General features: G+C 39.2%; 1 protein-coding gene across 3 annotated transcripts in view; it reads right to left on the reverse strand.

Moving 5' to 3' along the window:
- Positions 1-315: 315 nt before the first annotated feature.
- DOK5 (docking protein 5) overlaps positions 316-20,198 on the reverse strand; it is a 94,294-nt gene continuing 74,411 nt past the window's right edge. For all 3 annotated transcript variants that reach the window (XM_048820378.2, XM_048820381.2, XM_048820380.2), the window contains 4 exons: positions 19,192-19,381; positions 17,754-17,889; positions 5,816-5,936; positions 316-1,012 (listed from right to left, as the gene is read on the reverse strand). In XM_048820378.2, the coding sequence (XP_048676335.1) occupies positions 948-1,012; positions 5,816-5,936; positions 17,754-17,889; positions 19,192-19,381 (512 nt within the window). In that variant the 3' untranslated portion in view covers positions 316-947. The remainder of the gene's footprint in view (positions 1,013-5,815; positions 5,937-17,753; positions 17,890-19,191; positions 19,382-20,198) is intronic.

Consider the following 20,198-nt stretch of genomic DNA (forward strand, 5'->3'; position numbering starts at 1 on the left):
TTCTGTCCAACTTAATTAACATTCTAATATTATATCTGTGAATGCAGCACTTAAAGGGATACTGTCAAGCACAGTAGCTAGAACACAAAATGTGACCTCTGCCACAAAATTATTTGGAGCTCATGGGATAAAGACTGTGGAAGTTACTATTCTGTTTCTCTAAATTCATCACAAATCCTAAAGAATGGCAATTCTTTGGGAGAGATCCAAAATAACGCAGTTTCCCTCTGCTTACTCATGAGTGGCTGTTGCTTGACATTATTCTCTGAGCTGACTGCACTGCTGATACTGGCATTCACACGGAAAAGCACAACATTGGGGGAAAAGGTTTTATTTTTAAACACCATAGACTTGGAAATAAACATGGAAAAATGAAAGAAACTTTGACAGTGTCCTTTTAAAAGTCTACCAGGACTCAAGGAGACTTAGGAAAAACAGATCCAATTGCTGCTTAAAACTGGCCATCATTTCTGAAAGTACTATGGTCACAGATTAGTCTTAACCAATAATGTTAGCAACTAAAGGGTAAGAGTTACAACAAACAGGAACCATGAGATTGCTGGCACAGCTGACATCAACAAACACGATGCGGAAACAGACTAAATGGTATCACAGTACCCCACATCATAAGACAAATTCATATATTTGTAACATATATCTATCATATAAAAACATTCAGTAACATTTAGGGGCTGATTTCTGTCCCCTCCAGGTGTAAAATATTAAATAAACATTGTGATAGTTGGTTTGGCATTTTTTCAAATATCTACAGTACACATTTCTTTCTTGCCAAGGTTAAAAAAAAAAAATTGTATTCAAGGACTTAATTCAATCCAAGCTGAATTTTTCAGTATTTCCACCTTTGTTTGCTTGCCGTCATCATTATTATCCACTGGACCAGGCTGTCACAAGACAGAGAGAGTTTTCAAATCCTTTACAGTCTTTTATCAATGCTCTGATCTGTAAGTGGGGAAAGTGTCTGTTCGATGAAGCTTCAGGGGGCTTGAAACATCTTCACCAAATCAGATGTAAGAGAAAGAAGCATAGTTACTGTACACAGCACTTTATTCTAGAACTAGCTAAAGAATGAGACATGCATTAGACTCACTTTAGTCACTTAAGGGAAAGACTGTCACTGTGCAGTCTGCCGCACTGCCTTAGGAGCTGACCAAGAAGGGAATGTAGAGAGTCACATGTCCCTTCTGGGCTCCTTCCTTATTCCAGGGGGAAGCAATCTGATACTGGTCTGTATACACACACACACACACATACACACACATATATATACACAGGTAGAAGACTGCTTCTCCTGCCATGCTGATTCAGCTCTAGTACCTGATTTGCTGCAGGAAGGAGTCAAGGCTCCACCCACTCCACCCTCCTGTGCAGAAGGGACAAGAGTGGTCCCACAGAGGCTGCTCTCCCTTCCTTGCTGCGACCCACAAAGTGTTTAGCCCATTCAGGACACACAGGGGCTCCTATATCGCCTCACTCTCCTGTGAGAGTGTATAGGAGAAGCAGTCATTTTGCCCTAAATTAAATAAAAATGTAAACAGGGCCAAATTGAGCTGCATGTACTCATGCAGAGTGGTGCCTTACTTCAAAGGCCATCCCAGTACGATCCATGGGACCACTCCCTAGAGATGGTCAGGAAATGACAATTTCAACATTAGCAAATCAGTTTCCATTCTGAATCGGAACAGAAAGTCATAACAGCGAAACATTTCATAAACCAATAGCATATCCAAAGTTTTGAGTCAACGTTTCAAAACAAGATCAGGCCATTTTGTTTCAAAATGTCAATTCAAAATGAAAATGTTCATATATTTTGGAAAATTTAAAAAAAAATTGGAAATTGAATTTTTTTGCTTTCAAGAACTTTCCCTCAGAAAATGTAGTTTCATAGCAATTTTACAAATATCAACCTTCTCCACTTCTAACTTAGTAAAAATACTACTCGAAGTGTGTAAGGGTATTGCAATAGGGCCCATGCTTAGCATCAAGTTTATTTTATTCTGAGTGTTTCCTTTTCTCTTGGTAACTTGGTGCATTCTAAGATTTTGGTAAACTCAACTGATTACATACGTTAAAGGTACTGTGTGAAAAGCAGTTCTAAATGCCGAGTGACACAATAATCCTATTGGGTGTTTACCAATTGGAACACTATTCTATGTATGACTTATTTCTGGAAGTCCCAGGGCTTATCAGAGAATTTAGATCCATTAGCCAGTCTGAGCTGTGGATTTTTTCAAGGATCCTTCTATTTAGTTTATCTAATCTAAGCAATTTTTCAAGTATAAAAATAACAGTTGGTACCAATATTGTCTCCCTACTCATCTTATGTCGAAAACATTGGTGCTAAAGCCCCTTATTAAAGTAATAATTTATCATAAACCACAGTAAGAAAAAGCTGCTGATTGTGGGGCAATGTTGCAAATAAATGTTTTTCTTGTTGTGTCAAAGGCTCATCGGCAGGTCATCTTCATAAGCCCTAATTTATGGAGCAAATTCAAACTGGCATTTAAGCAAAGTATTGCTTTTACTCTTCATCCCTTTTTCAAAACATATGGTGCTTTTATATTGTGTCTGCGCCCCCTAGTGTTCAGATAGTCTTCAAAGACAGTAGGGAAAAATCTGCTTAGCTTTGTTTATGAGTTGGTGATAAATGAGGCAGGAGAATGGGAATGGTACACAGGCTATGGCTTGGCAGAACTGGATTTTTTTTTTAATAAATTCAACAGATAATATTAATGTTATATTAAACCTTTTTTTATTTTTATCAATTTAAATTTTCACACTTGCGGGAAGTCATAGGGGGTCAGACAATTATTTCATGACAGTAGATTTGGAGATTCAAAAAGTGAATGTTTTATAACTATTAAAACACAAATTGTCATCATCATAAGTCAAAATATACAAAATAAATATCCTTATATCAAACTCTAAAGTTCTGAAGCAGCATTTTTCTTACTTCTGTAAATTTCAGTCATCCTAGATGGAAAACTTTTTTGCTGGTTTGTTCGTGTACAAATTGTCTGTGAAACTGATGTTTTACAGATTCTTACCAATAACAATCTATTCCCGTCAAGCCTATCTGTATCTCAGTGTTGCCACTCTTGTGATTTTTATCACAAGTCTTGCAATATATGGTAAACCCAGTTCCTGGAGTCATTTGAATGTGAGAATCTCAGCTTTCATTTAAAAAAAAAATTGTATACCTCATTATTGCAGAGAAAAAAAACTTGAAAACATGAACCCTAAAGGCTCAAAACTAGGTAGCAAATTAAAAGAACCCCACATTTTACCCTCCCCCCCAATCCCCATCATTTATGCCAGTTTCATGATTTTTTAGTTTTAACTTGACATTTGAACACTTGGGGTTGGCAAGTGATATCTGCACTTTGATATCAGAACTGCAGTGTGTGGCCTTACCAGCCCCTACACAGTTCTGCAAAACACACATTTACAACATTTTGTTTTGTTTTTCAGTCATTTAGCTCGAAGTCTGTCCACATGCTCCCTACTTCATGGGACTCAATTGTAGTCAGGTGCAGTAAGGCCTTGACTTCTCCAACTATTTCTCTTACTGGGACAAATTGTTGCCAACATCCCCATTGGTAAACTTTACAAGGTTGCCAGTAGCCTGCCCTTATGCATCACCATGCATGGGCGCCTGACACAACTGCTGTCCCTGAGCTCTCTGAGTGGCATGAATGTTCCCTACTGGTGCTCTCTGCAGTGCAAGTCACCCCAAGATTAGCCTGTCTTTCAACACACCAAACAATTCATGTTGCAGCCTTCTCAGGGTTAGTGCAGCAGGTGTTTTCTTCCTGCAAGTCAGTGAGCTCAGGGAAACATTTTATCTCTGTGGTGCGTGTCAGTGGTGTCTCCTCTCGGGACAATACAACTCTACCCTACTAAGGGTTGTGCCTGGATGATAGAATCTAGGCCTCTCTCCATTGCCTCTCCAGTATTGACATCTAGCAAAGCTATTTCAATCCCTCTTCATTAACTAAAGGAAACAAAGGAATTGTCCAAGTTTTATTCCAAAGTGCTCTAGAGAGAAAATCAGGCCAGAGGGGTTGTGACAGTTTTTGGTTCCTGACATCCAATAATCCACGATTGCCTTGTTTCTGTTAAATATTCGGTTAATCCAGTCTGTTTTCAGAATTCCTCTGCTGATGACTCAGAACAGATCCCCAGTCCTCAGTTACTGAACATCATCAATACAGTACCAACCCCAAAACAGCCCATCAGCTTCATTCCAGCAGATTTAAAATAATAAACTTCACAATGTAAAAATGTAGATGGGAAAAAGTTTCAATTTTAAATTAAGACTATGTGCACAACTAGAAGGTACTGATTTAGGGCCTGATCCTGAGAGGTGCTGAGCACCCACAATTCCGACTGGAGTCAATAGTAACAAACAAGACAGTCCAGACATGTGATGGAGCTTAACGGAGTTACATCATGGATGTATTTGAACCAAAGGATCTATAATATATTGGAGATGTTGCAGTAAAACCTCCTGGGATCAGCTCATAAATTGTAAGAGTGGGAATCTCAAAAATGCTCAGCATTGGTCTAACTCTGCTCCTACCGAGCTTGGGGGGAATTTTACCAGTAGAGTTAGGTCAACACTGATCATTTTTAAAGATCACATGCCGGACACTAAGGATCAGACCATGTTTTCCTCCATGTTTGTAGTGTCTACGGCACACTCACCACTCAACATTCTTACCTGATAAATTACAGCACTGACTTAGTTATCAAGATAAAGACTCTTACTAGCCACTAGATGTCCCCCAGTGATCATGATAGAGGCAATAATGGGCTGTATGGAACTGCTGAACTACTGACCCCATAGGAAAATCTAACTTTACTCAAAATTGCTCAGGCTCTTCTGAGAAATCTCACAGAATGGTCTGTGCTATCCCGTAGGCTGGCAACGGGAAGTAGATCTGAAATGTGATAGCCAGAGGAACTGCAGTTCCCCCGAGTATGAGGATGTAAGCAAGCAGTTATCCCACTGCTGAACTGGATGAATTGTTCACTGCCAGGCCACTCCACTGTGTGCTTTACTAAGCCGTACTTCCCTGTTTGTTGTTGGAGGGACTGGTGTGAGAGGGTTGGACAAGGAGAAGGGTTAGTGACGGTTAGTGGAGGGATAACACATTTGAATGGTGGATTAAAAAATCCCCCAGCAAATCATTTCAACTCATTCTGATCATTTCAAATCACTTGATCTTTCCAAACCATTTCATTATTAGAATAATTTGAATTTGCTGTACTCAATTGACTACTCCCATGAGTAAGGCATGTTCCAGGACCGGACCATAAACATGTGCAAACTGCAATTTTTCAAAGGCTTATAACTTGCCCAAATTTGGGCAGATTTCCACAGGGACAGCAAATGATACAGCCCTGACACAAAGGCCACCTGCTGACAAATTCGAGTCCCTGCTCCAAAGCATGGGCAGTGCTAGAGAAAGAAAAGGTTGCTAGAATTTTTTGACACAGGCAAAATAATGTATTTTGCGAAGCTTTGTTCTTGGAAATGGCTAAAGCATTTTGGCCGAAGTTTTCCAAAATAATTCAGCCTTGGACAGACACGTGACATAGTAAATTTCTGCCTGAGTGGTCAAAGTGTGGCAAATTATAAGCAACTAATTACAGGATCTTATAATAGGAAAGTGCTGGGCAACCATAAATAGATGGTGCTACCATCCCTGCCTATAACACAATTATTGTGTTCAAACCACTCTTTGGTCCTGTTTGTGGCAGTTAGATTCTCCCTGCACCATCTCTCCCTTACCTTGTAGGCCGTACAGCTGGCCCGTACTGTGTTGCCGTGTAATGTGCTGCCAGTAGGCACTCCGGGGCAAGGGCACTATGGTGTTGAGGGAGACAGCTCGCTCGCTCATTTTCATTTGAAGCTGTAAGAAAGGAAAGTGAGATCAGGAGGAGAGCACTACAGCGGTGTTTCTAACACCCACCAGAGCATGTTAATTGCTAAGGCAATAGTTGCACAGAAAAACCTGCTGGAGCGTTGGGTGAGAATGACAAACACTCAGGTCCGAGACACACAGGTTTATTAATTCAAATCTTTATCTGAACCAGACACATGCCTTAGATTACAATTAGTATTAAAAGCACGAAACAATAGAGATACTGAAAAAGACAATGGCTAGTTACCTTCTCCTAGGGAGCAGGCAGGTCATGATGGACTTCTCCTGTGTCTCCATAGGAGCCCCAACTACCCCTTACAATCTACCACCTTTTGTATACATCCAAATGACATATTTCATTAGTTCTCTTCCAATCACCACTAAGTAGTATGAATATTCTGTGTTTTATGCAACTCATACAAAACACACGTATAAACTTCAATTGGGATGACTTTTACTGTCCTGGCTATTTTTGTGTTATTTCTAAATTGTTTATTATCACTGATCGTACATTGATGGCACATGATTGACCAGGCTACTTCTATCTTTTACCTGATATCAGGGACTAATTTTTCTCCAATTAGCTTTTGGCAGCACATTTTGTGTATTCACTGTCCTCCAATTTAAGCACATCCTATGGTGAAAACATCACTGTTGTCCCGTACAGCCGCAGCTGTAAGCAAGTTTACTTAATAACAAGGTCACAAAAACAACACTCATATCAAAACTAGGTTGAAGCCAGCCAAATCAGTACAAATGTCATTTAGAAATGACCCGTATGTCAATTCCCAAGAGGAGCTTCTAATGACATAATAGCTTTCTCCCTCCACTCCCAGCTCTTGCCAAAAGTAGTGTAGTTTTATATTTTGCTCTGGTAGCAGTGACACAGGAAATTAGGGGCTAAATTCCACAAGGCAAGGCTGGGAGAGGGGTGTGCAAAGGCAGCTTGAAGCTCATGTTTGTGCTTCCCTGGTCCTGGTCCAGCACTAGTTCCCCTGAAGGCTGTTCTGAGCCCCAAACGGGTGAAACAGAAAATCAGTGAAATGTGAGGAATTTCTGGCCACTCCCCCTTTGCCAGCAGCAAAACCTCTTTGCCACCAGAGAATTCTACTACAGTGGGGGTCAGCCTGCCTGCACCAAATGTACTCACAGTCTTTTTCAGCCAGGATGTGATAAGAAAAGGAAAGTCGTTCTTATATTTTGTGCATAGGTTTTTCTTTTCATTATTCTCTGTCTCCTCTCTCATCAGCAGGGCAGCAAACATCTTGCCATGACATGCTGCACTGAGGACGACACAGGAGTTCATTGGCTCATCCACACAATAGAATAAATTCATCCCTTGGGCACCTTCATTAAGTTAGACATCTGGGCTTGTCTACACCTATACCTCCCCAAGAGGCAGTAGCTATGTTAATGGGAGAAGCCCTCCCATCAACAGTGGTGTCTACCTCGGAAGTTTGGTCAGTATAACTGTGGATTTTCCACACTCCTGAACAACACAGTTATACCAACAGATGTTTGTAGTATAGGCCAGGGCTCAGTACACAAATGATCAGATTTCCACAGTGAGGAGGGGCACAGAAATACCTAGCTAGGGAGTTGGCATGAATTGGGCCCATTCAAACTTCACTGGCCTGAGGAGAAAGACTGACAAGATCATGATGATTAAATGCGGTACATTAACCGGAAGCTTTCTAAGCAGAACGACTGAGGAGGTGTTGGGGGGGTGGGAGGGCGTGGAATGGCCAATACAGTTTTGAGCACAGAAGGCTTTCAGGTGACCTAACAGAATTCATGAACAGGCAGAGGTCAGACAAACTGTTCTCATTAGCGACAGAGTCAAGTCAGCACATCATCTAAAAGTTACAATGTGAAGAGTAAACTATGAATGCGAGCAGGGCTATGGCTACAGCATTTCATACAATGAGTTAGAACATCTGGCATGGACTAAGCTGCCAGCTAAGGCCACTGAAGCAGTTTAAGACAAAGACAGACAGTCTTGTGAAAGAAGAACCCTGTGGCAATGCAGAGGCAGTGCTGGGATACAGCAGAAGGGACCATGCTAAATGTATCCTACCCAGGGGTACAGCTGTCTGAATCTTTCATATCCAACTCATCTTGCTTAGGGATTCATTAGGAACCTGGCCTTGGTTCACCAAGGTAAACCCAGGACACGTGTTGGGTGGATATAGCCTGAGTTACTGATGAACCCTTTCATCCCTAGCTAGGTGTAAATGGCAGGTTTGGGCTGCATTGTACCTAATTTGGGAGTTCACTCAAGCCTAAGACTCAAAATGAAATAAGGTTTGCCTAATAGCTTACAAAAAGACACTGCTGAATCTTGCACAGCTCTATTCAGATAGGCCTTTCCTGGCCACTTGCTCTGCATGGCTATTACCACCAATGAACGAATACCATTAATCTGATAGTTGAGGACTTTTAGGTTATGGTGGCATAGCTGCAAGATGGCATGGTTTATAGCTTACCACGCATTCACGTCAACAGACAAACATGTAGGACTTCAAACAAGAGTTGCGGTAGTATTACTGAGCCACAGCCTACAGCTTCTGAACCATTTGCTCCCCTGAAAACAGGGAAGCTAACAAATTACTGTAATTTCAAATCATATTAGTCAACCAAATAAAGCACTTTGAGACACAATACCTTTTTTAATGACATAGGCAGTTTCTAAAAGGAGACATATCAAATTAAAAATGCAACAATTTTTTGGCTCTCCTCAAATTTTGTGCACTGACCGATTGCACCTGCAAGTAGGAGGTATGCAGCCATTTTGCATATGCAAACAAACAATGAATGCACAAATCAGTGAGCCACCTTATACCACCACTCCACAGGAAAAAAAAACTGAGGCACAGACAGAGCAAGTGACGTGGCTCAGGTCAGAGAAGAAGCATGTGCAGAAAGGGAAGAAAAGCAGATCCTGTTCCTTATCCAGTAGATCATCTCTCCCACTCAGTCTGCTCCCAGCTTCAATCAAAACATTTAAAAATAATGCTATTTGTATGTGTCTCTATATTTTGTTGTGTATGAGACCAAAAGTGGAAATAGAGAGATACTGAGTAGTGGACCATTCTTGGGAGATTTTCAGCCCAGCCCAACCTGACACCTTGTTCTCATAATATTTCCAGCTTAATTTTCAGGCCAAGAAGTTTTGGATGTTCAGAGCACATTCTAAACTTTTAGATGCTTATATGAACCCCATTGAAACTTTCTCAGCTGTCCCAGCTGCTAATGTAAACAGGATCAAACCATTTCTGGTGTCTTTCAGTTAACAGGTGAACACCAATAATCAAAGCTTATTAACCCGTAAAACTCAAAAACATGAAATAAAACTTGTACAGAAAAAGGATAACCAAGAATACTAAATATCATCCTACCATTTGATAGTCAACAACACAACATAAAGATTCTCTCCCTTGTGCAGACCTAAACTCTGTCAAACCCTTTCATCTGCAAAAATCTTAGCATATAGACACACCTTACAGCTTCCTCTGAAGGTCAGGAGACCCTATGTATTTCAGATCAGGGTAGAAAGCTGTTCCCAGAGCTTAGGGACCTTCCAGGAGGATGTCCTACCTCCTGACCATTTTCTCAGCTTGAATGTCTCCTCTGATTGCAACTGTTTCAGTACAGTGTCAGGAAAGACGTGGAATCTCAAATGGAGAAGTCCCAATCCATTTAGGATTTAGGACTTCCTAAATGCATTCGAGCTAAAACTATCTCATGTAAAACCAAGTCTCAGGCCTCTTCCCTTACATGTAACACCCTCAGCTATATTCCATAATTTTTTTATTTTAAAATAGAAATCATTGTCAATTACACTATGCTTCAAGATACAGAAATGCATGAGATCTGCGTGAAAGCTGGTAAAAATATTCTGAATTTTGACTTTTAATGCAATTTTTCATATTTTCCATTTTTAATAAATATGTTTTAATAAATATGTTTATTAAAAATGGAAAGCTACAGTCAGCTACATATTTATCCAACTTTAACTCTGTGGAACTGCCAAAGGTTCTGTCCAGAAAGTCAGATTAAGGGCTTTAAAACCCAAAGTTTAAAGAAAAAAAATTCTGGAGCATGTAAGCTCTATGGGGAAGGGACAATGTTTTTGTTCTGTGTTTATACAGAGCCTAGTACAATAGGGTAATGCTCTATGACTAGGGCTCCTAGGTGCTACAGTAATATAAATAATAATAGTTTAGAAAGCATTTGAGGTGCCAACATACATAATAGTCTAGGCCTGGATCATCCCCATTCTCTTAAAATCTCTGTTATATTGGGAGCAAAAAGCACAGTAATATATCTACGCTACACCGTGTTGTTGTGGAATATGTTCTGAAAGACATGCTTCAAGCATGTTTCAACTTTTATTTTCCTTTAAAAAATCTGTATCTAGAAATGGAGAGAAAGAATCTTTACAAAATTAGTGTATTTTATAGCAAAAAGGGTCAAGCAAGCATACAGAAGAGGTAGAGATAAGGGCTGGCTGTCTTAGAGGAGAAGAAGTAAAGATTTGAACGACAAAGTGGATGAGGTAATATTTTTTATTGAACCAACTTCTGTTGGTGAGAGAGACAAGCTTTCAAGCTTACACAGAGCTCTTCTTTAGGTCAGGGTTGAAGTTATTTAGCGAAACCCATTCGCCTACAACCTCCTGTCTGTCAGGTGTCGACATTGTGCTTGGGATCTGAAAGGAAAAGCAAACACAAGTCACCTAGTGATCTTTAAAACACCCACATCTAAGTTACTAATACTGAATCACTCTAAACAACACACACATCCACTTACAGTCTCTTCAATAAAGAATCAGCAGAAACTTCAGTGTTAGCATACAGTTCAGCACCATAGAAACAAACTAAGATCTATTCCAGGAAATGTAAAACTAGAACACTGTGATTTTGACAGTTCCCCAACTGCACAAAATCTTCAGCAGTCTGAATTCCATTTAAGAGTGTCTTTAAGGTAGGCTGGGTGAGAAGGGAGTTTAAGTGAGAGTACAATGTCCCTGAAGTAAGTGGAGTTAATAATGGGACATCCTTGGAGGATGGGAAATAGACTTGGGGGGAAGATGAATTGATGAGGACAGAGGCTTGAAGGAGAGCCTGCTGTGAGTTTTGACCCAAAAGGAGGGGAAATGGGTCTGGAGAGATAAGGAGAAGCAATTCTATGTCCTGAACACACAGACTGTGTCGACACAGCTCAGATTCCATGCAAACCCTGTCTAGACCATGACTGATTTGATTCCCATAATTAATTCACTGGTATCTCTGTAGCAACAGAAGGAGCCGGAATGACATGACAATTGGCCGTTTTTATTTCACATAATCATTCAGCACTGAGAAGTGGGTTGAAAGCCGTAGGAAATGAAATGTTAATGTGCACATGAACAATGGTTACAAGTTGGCCAGGAGCAGAGAAGTGTGAATCTGTGTTGCATTAACTTGGTGAGTGAGTGATTTGGCAACTGAAAGACATCAACCCAAAACCTACCACCAGGTGGGGAGTGCTGCTTAGATGTTTCCACTCATGTCATTGGTTAAAGGCTATCAGGACCCTTCCAGTCACATCCCATCCAAAAAAGATACTGCGTTCTCCCTGATGAGACACCGTCTTTGCGGAGAATACACTGTAGGGCTTGTGATGGCTTGCTGGTGAACCCTGCACTAACGCAAAAATACTGCACGCTAATGCATCCTCTTCCATCAAGACAAACATTTATGCTCAGACCTACCTAGGTGCACTTTTTGTGGTGGCTTCTTCATTTTCCTTATACCTTAATTATGGTGAAATCTCCTCTTAAAGGCAATGAAAGGACTGGAATTTTTCTTACCTTCGTAACAGATGACTGCATAATGCAGTGTGGAGGCACTCTCACAAAGGCTAACATTTTACTGGCTGTTTGGATGGATGACCATGGTACAGTGATCATTAGCAGGGTTTTCGCTGTATACTGAGGTTCACTGGCAACCTGGATGGTGTAGTCTGTTGATAATGTTCTTCTGATGCACATACGTAACAGGAAAAGCAATTTAGAGGCACTCAGGGGTCAGTGGCATTGTACCATTTCACCATTAGAGGCGAGCCAAATGCTATTTTGTAAAACAATGCAGTATGATGGGACGTTATTGAGTGGTGTTTCAGCCAACCATGGAATTCTGTGCCATATTAGTGACTCCATTCTGCATTCAGAGAGAAGCAAAAACACAGTGGTGAAAAGCAAGTTACTATTGTAGTTCATATTTCAATAAATTAATGAAACAGGCAAGATGTAATATATAGTGTATATACCTGGCTCTGCCAGAAATTTTTCTGGATGAATGTCTCCACATCGTAAATCCTTCTCCTGAACAAGGAGAGCATCTTTGAGTCCTTCTTCAATAGGAATGCACTAGTGTGACTGAGAACAGATTGTGGTCTAATACTTTTCCAATATTATCTGTCCATTGTGAATAAAACACATGATTTCAACTGGGGTTTGCAATGTGTTTTAAATGTTTTCTGTTAAATTGCTCTTACTATGGCCCCTTGTGTCATTCTAGTGCTGCAAAAGATGTGTAAAGCTGCCCCAGCTGTGCATTTGAGAATTCCCCTGGCATAGGGGTTGTATTAGAGGCTTATGTAGAGGACAGTTACCAGAATGGAACCTAGTCCTGGGGCTTGGTTTCCAAGCAGTCCAGCCGTTTGAGGGAGTCACCTTTGCACCTTCTCTTGGATCCTACATTAAGCACAGCTCTGCCAGGACTAAAAGTTTGGGGCAGAAATAGTTGATTTAAAAACAACAACAACAAAAAAACCACTCCTCACCACCACCATCCCACAAATCAGTATTTCCTGTGTTCTCTCTCTCTCTCAAAAAACAAAACAAACAAAACAAACAACGACACACACACACACACAGAAAAAACCACCTAGGTAATTTATGTAAAACATTTGTTAATAGTGTGTGATCTGTTCACTTAGTCTGATGAGTATACATTTCAGAGATTTATCAAACACTCTAATTATAAAGTAACTCAATCTTAGTCCTGGGATTATTATATTGAAATTAGGACTGTCAATTAATCACAGTTAATACATGTGATTAATGCAAAAATATTAACTAGATAAAAAATAGTTGCGATTAATCACAGTTTTAATTGCACTGTTAAACAATAATAGAATACCAATTTAAATGTATTATACATATTTTGGATGCTTCCTATATTTTCAAATATACTGATTTCAATTACAACACCAAATACAAAGTGTATAGTGCTCACTTGATATTTTTATTACAAATATTTGCACTGGAAAAAGATAAAAGAAATAGTATTTTTTAATCTCACACTTCATTGTGATTTTTTTAAATCATTTGTCAGCCCTAATTGAGATAGGCTTTTCTTTCCTGCCAGGTGAAGTAGGTTCATGTAGTCAATTCAAACCGTTTAAGACAATCATTGCTTAGTTAAGGCAGTTACCAAATCCATTGCAAAAGATATGCAAATGCTGTAAAAGAGGAAACATTTTTATTTTAACATCTTCAGATAGACAGTGATATGTTAATGCTCTTTTTAATGGGTTTACTTATGTCGTTCATTTTTCACCCTTCTGTCATCCTTTCTACTACAAGGTACTCCTCTTTTCTAGTCCCAGAGATAGAAAGTACCATTTCCAGCACTAATTTCCATTTCTAATGATCACAAGTACACATGGAAATCACCATAATTAGCAATTTGCCATCCAATAATCCAATTGGACTTGTATCATCATATGTATCAGATGTACTTTTGTCTGAAAATCCGCCCCCCCCAAGCATCTAGGCTGCTCTTTGAACTGGCCAATAAGATCATTCTAGGCAATATTGGATTTCGGTTGCCAGAACTAGGAAGATTCATTCTCATTAAGTCTTGATATTCCATCATGAGAAGTAATAAGGTTCTTTCTTCAACTACCTGGCCTGAGATCTGGCATAAATGGCAACAGTCAGGAACTATAATTCTGTTGGTCAATTATTATGACAGCTAGATAATCTTTCATGGGTTTTGAAAAATGTGTTTGTGCTCTAAATAAATATTACTTTTCCACTGAATGGCGGTACGAAATAGAAAGGAAGAAAGCATGAAAAGGGTGGGTATAAACCAGATATGCTGTGTGCTAGCAAATAGTCAGAGGGCCAACACTGTTTCTGCTGTTTCCAAAAAGGACACATCTTTTAATTCACTCTGCTGACAAGTAAATGTCAGATACATACACAGGAACACAGGAAATACATACCAGATGGTTGTATGTGTCACAGGGCTGCTTTGCACCAATGGTGCAAAGAAGCCATAAAATTGGCATATCTTATGCCACTCCCATATGAGACTTGTCACGTGTCTGGACAAAGGTCATGTGGTTACAGCATCTTATCTGAAATGATCCCTTGTCTGCTCTAATTGCAGTGAGGGCTAGCCTGATTCCTTGTCAGTCCCAGAACTAGGGAAGAATGTGGGTAACTTAATGTCACTTCTGCCAACCTTCCACCAGTCTTGTGCTAAGCACAACTCAGTCAGACTGGAGTACCTGAGCCAATGATTAGATATCGACCTTAGAGATGAGTAAATAGCGGACAAAATTTTCTGTGAATATTTGAGTTCTAAAATGAATTTTAATAATCTACATATTCTACCCTTCCAGGTACACTTTCTATAAATAAAAATGAGAATTTCATGATGTAGTTGAACATGTTTTGTGGTCTGTAAAAGAGGTGAAATTCATCAAATAGATTACCTATTATGAAGTATTCTCTCAAATCTAACAAGACAACCAAAAACCTTAATCTGGACACCCCTGAACTCTAGGATGAAGGCTGGAATCTGAACCTACATTCAGAGCCATATTTGAGAGCCATCTCTGTGATGGGCTACACCAAAAACCCAAGATCTGAATTTCCGGTTGGTCTCAAGTCTGTTTCCAGAGGTAGATGGGTTGATCTTTGTATACCACTACTAAATGATACGCCTTTAAATTGAAAAGAAGAGTATGTTGTTATCGACAGGTTAGCATTCTACAATTGACAGTGTTATTTTTAGAGGTTACAGATGGCCCTAGTTTTAGTAAAATGGAGTTTAGATCTGTTGCAGCTGCTCCCCGCTGAAATTTATGGCAACTGTAACTCTGTGAAGTGATTGAAGTGATGATTTTACAGTGCAGTTTAATATTTTAAGAATCAATTGAAGTGATTCTTCAAATACCATATTGCACAATAAGACTGCCATTTACACTTCTGTAAAGTGAAGTGGTCTGAAAATGCTATTCACTTCACCAGGAAAAAGTTACCACAGACTTTAGACTGTTTTTGAAAATAGCTATGACTGAATAGACAACACATGTTACTCAGTCTCTTCCAACACTTGCAGACTGCAGCCAGTCCTTGCTTCCCATGCCAGGCTATTTGTAATCTGTTTTGTTGAGTGGTTTTGTTACATTAGTAAAATAACTGCTAATTCAGAATAAACAAAATAATTATCACCATTTTATTCCCCCTTTGATGAAAAGCTGACATTGCTGCTTAAGACTTGAAAATAACACATTGTTTTAACCATCAGAAAGCCATCAACGCAGCTCTAAGATATATATCAGTAGAGGATACTGCATTGAAAGAAAGAACAGCGTAAAACTTCATTTGCTACTGATTTTGCACCTCAGGTCAATGCTTTTCTGCCTGCACAAATGCAAAGTGTGCCCTTGAAAAGTACTACCCAAATATAACCTAATAAATTGAAGGCTGCATTGGAAATTGCTAAAATCCCAATGGCTGCACTTGGGGCAGAGTTTTTACAATTGCATTTAGGTTTGGTATGCTGTATTCTGTCGTCATGACAACACATGTGGATCTCCTATTGACATAATGACAGTGAATATATAAGGAGCCAGCTAATACCATATCAACAGAAGAATCTTGCCTTCAAGAATGACTTCTTGGTAAAAACCTCCCCATATTCCTAACCTACAAGGTGATCACAGATGCTGATTAAGGAAATGAATACAAGGCAGAAAGTCTAGGAAAGGTACTTAGGTAACAATATCTGTGAAGTGTCAATATTAGCTACAAATTAAAATACTGGTGTTGACTGGAAACAAGTGAATGTTTTACCACTGGACCTTTTTAGGTGAAAAATATATATAGCATCAAATTTTGTTTTAAATAATAGCAGACTCAAGCTCCTCCAAAATGCCTTGCAAACTACAGCAATGAATTATTTATTAGCTTGGGTGCTTAACTGACGTTTAGCTCAATTATCCAATCTGCAAAATTTGGCTTGACACCTTAAGAGAACAGTAAGATTCTTTTTCCTTTCACGGTTTCTTGTATTTCCTCATTCTAGTTTGGCTGGAATTACTGTGAGAACAGCCTCTCTAGCTTTGTTTTTGTGATTCTGATTCCAAATCCTGGCTCACATTCAGAAGAATAAAAAAACCTACAAAAGACTTAAAAAAAAAAAAGAGGAAAGGAAGAGGTGGAATATTAATTCAATATATTAATCTTCAAAACAAAAATAGCGATCTTTGGATGAAATTTCAGAGGACAGTTTCCATTTTGTCTCAACCAATTAAATCCAGCCTGACTCACACCACAACATATCACTTAGACCAAGCGCTTAGAAGAACTCTGAAAAGGATTAGACATTAATATGGACAACAACAACATCCATGTTTACATTAGGAAGGATAAGTATTGATAATCCCTTATGCTTTAGGGTGTAAATCAATCACTATCTACCTGAAATAAGGAGGAAATTTCCCGTAAGGTCAGGTTATCCCACAGTTCTCCATTAAGGGAATTTTATATCTTCTGAAACATCTAGTACTGGTTCGAGTGCTAGTGTGGGATTCCAGATACTAGTGTTCAGTTTCCTGTTCTGCCACAGACTTCCTATATGATCTTGGGCAAGGTAATTAGTCTTTCTGCGCCTCAGTTCCCCAGCTGTAAAATGGAGATAAAAGATACTTCCCCCTCTCTCAGAGGTGTTGTGAGGATAAATACACTCAAGACTGTGAAGTGCTCAGATGCTACAATGACAGGAGCCATATAAGTACTTTAGGCAGAACACTATATGAGATAGGACAATAGCCTAGCTATACCACTGGTCTGATCCAGTACGCCCATTACTGGGTCCCTATATACCTAATTTCTCTAGTTTTGTAAATGTTAAAAAACAGCTTTGAAGACATGATTAAAGCATTTTACAGCCCCAGGAAGCAGAGATCCTTTGAGACTCTAGACCAATATTTGTTTCTCCCTAACAAATCAAGCCGTTCAGTTTAAAACAACATATGACACTTTCTAAATTATTCTTAAAGTGTAGGCATCAATTAATAAATGGAAAACCATGAGTCAGCCACAATATTTTGGAATTAAATTGATGAGAAACACTTCCAAATAAACTACTCAAGTTGCTGATTAATAATGGGAAGCTAATGAGAATGGAAAACATGTGCCTACAGGACCGAGCCATCTTTCCCACAGCAAGTTACACCCATTGATGGTTTTACAAATAAGGCAATCAAGGAATATAATGCAGAAATTTCTCTACTTTCAGTTGCTTAAAAAAAGCAATCATAATTATTTACTGCTTTAGTAACCCCAAGTGCTAAATGCAGTCAGAACTGAACACATTAACACCTTAACTAGAAGAGAAGAAAATAAACTATTTAATATCTGTACATCTTAAATTAAGAACATGCTCAAGAAGGTGGTCTATGGATTATGTTACTCATTAATGCTGAGTGTTGGATGACAAGCACAACTAACAACCATACCACTGAATTTTTCACACTCTGTAATAAGCGCTCATGTTGTTCGGCTATGGCCAAAGCAGCTGAGTGAACCTTCTGATAGATCGCCTCCCCATCTCTTGTCTGAAAGATGAATAGTCCTTCCCCAGTGTCACACATCCTGCCAAAGCGAGAACAGAAATGATCCAAATGTGAGGTTTTCATTTGTTCAGGGTGATTTGTAAAGTATATTTTTGGCAGTACTGCTGTAAAAAAAAAAGTGGTATCGAAGCAAAAGGTAATAAAAACAAAAAATGATTGTTTGCAGTACAACACATGGATTTAGATACAACTTCATAAACATATATACAAACCACGAGAACAGGATATGATGATTACTCATCATTAGCAACAACATACGGGCCAGATTCTCCAACTCATATTCATGGAGTAGTATTTACTTATGCACATAATTGCTTCTCAATGTAAACATTACAGAATCAAGTCCTTGGTGTATTTCACTTTCAAACTATGTATGCTTGAAAGGGTTTGATTCAGCTGTGAGACACAGGCCCCTGTCTAGATTCTACAATCTAAATTAAATTATTGCGTATCTGTTTAGATTGATTAAAGATAATACTAGAGATAGGGAAGTGTCGCTTAGAGGAAGCCATGTGCCTGTTTCCAATCAGAAAAGTTACTAAGAAGATAAATGTTACCTCCACATGCACTGGTGAATGTGAACTTTATTTAATTGAGGAGACCAATACGTAAATTTGCTGAGAAAGTCAGTAATTAGGCTTATATTGATTTGCACCATTAGGAGAGCACAAAATTTCCTCGGGGACCTGTGCGAAGCCACCATGCCATTTCTCTTCAGATTTTTTCTCTTTCAGGTCTACAATGAAACATCCATCTTGGCATAAAACATAGGGTTCTAATAGGAACTAAAATAGCATTTTAACACTAATGCCAATGTTTTAAGGCAAAATTCCTCTCTTGCTTTTACATGACAGATCCTGACTCCACTATTTAGCTCTCCATAATTGCACAGAACTCCAGGAAAGTTTTGAGAGCAGAGTCTGCCTTCAACTTGAAACACTTGTACATGTAGCTAGTAGATCCATTAGTCACTCCTAACTGAATCTTCATGTCATTATGGCTAAGGTAGGTGCTATTAGTGCCTAAGGGTCCAACTTTGTGTTGTACGAGTTACTGGCAGAGTATGATATTTTCCCCCTTTTTCTTTTAAATCTGTACATCCAGTTCTCCGGGCTCATGTACAGTATTTATTAAAAATAACTACACAGTAAAAAGTAGAATCAGTGTGCAAAATGTGGAACACCCTCTGTAAGGTTCTGAACAATCTCCACGTTCATTCACTTCAGTGTGAGGTGGGGAAGCTCATTCGTACCACCTAGGATTAGCCCCCCCTATTGCTCCTATATGAAAATGGCTTATAGTACTATAGCAAAGCACTCACCTCCCTGCTTCAAATGTAAACCAGGTTGGGTCTCGTCCATACCGCCGGAGGGCACTTAATGGCCAAGAGATGAGTTTTACTCTGGGATTCTGGATATCCCAAAGACAGATATGCTCAAATGTTATCTGCAAGGTACATTCCCCATGCACCTCTAAATTCGGGGTTGGCATTAAATACACATTAAATCTCTCTGGAAGAAAAACAAATGGTTGGTCTAAAATCTTTAAGTTACATGTTGTAGACATTATAGGATTTATGATTACAAAGTCTTATATCCACTTTTAGCAATTACTCCAAGAACAAAAACTCACTTCCCTCAATTGATTGCATTTGTTTCTAAAAATATACTGCATATAGAGTGAAGCCATTTAAGTACCATAAAAACAGTACATAGCACTGGCCTCTAAAAATCCATAAGATGTTATCTACATGATCACTTTTTAAAACAACTGAGATCTGATGCTCTTTGGGGCAAGGGTCTATTTTATTACACATCTGTAAAGGGCCTAATAGAGTCCTGGAATCCAAGGCCAGAAGGGATCATTGTGATTCTGTAGTCTGCTCTTCTGTATAACACAGTCCATAGAATTTCCCCAAAATAATTCCTAGAGCAGATCTTTTAGAAAAAAGTCTCACCTTGATTTAAAAATCACCAGTGATGGAGAATCCACCACGAGACTTGGTAAATTGTTCCAGTGGTTAATTTTCTCTCATCATTAAAAAAATTATGCTTTATTTCCAATCTGAATTTGTCTAGCTTCAGCTTCCAAACACCAAGGGAGAAAGTTCAAGCTGCCAAGGTTCAAGATGTGGGGCCACAAGGATCAGAGACCATAGAGAAGCCACATAGTGGAATTTAATAGTGCTCTGCATGCTGCACAACTAAACTCTCCAGTGGCCTGCTCTGCAGGAGATTGGAAGGGAGGTGAGCTCTGGTATGGCCTGGGAAGTGACTGGAACATTGCTAATGGATCCAGACCTACACAAATCCACTGACAACACATCGT

Source organism: Caretta caretta, chromosome 13, assembly GCF_965140235.1.
Source record: "Caretta caretta isolate rCarCar2 chromosome 13, rCarCar1.hap1, whole genome shotgun sequence".
NCBI lineage: Eukaryota > Metazoa > Chordata > Testudines > Cheloniidae > Caretta > Caretta caretta.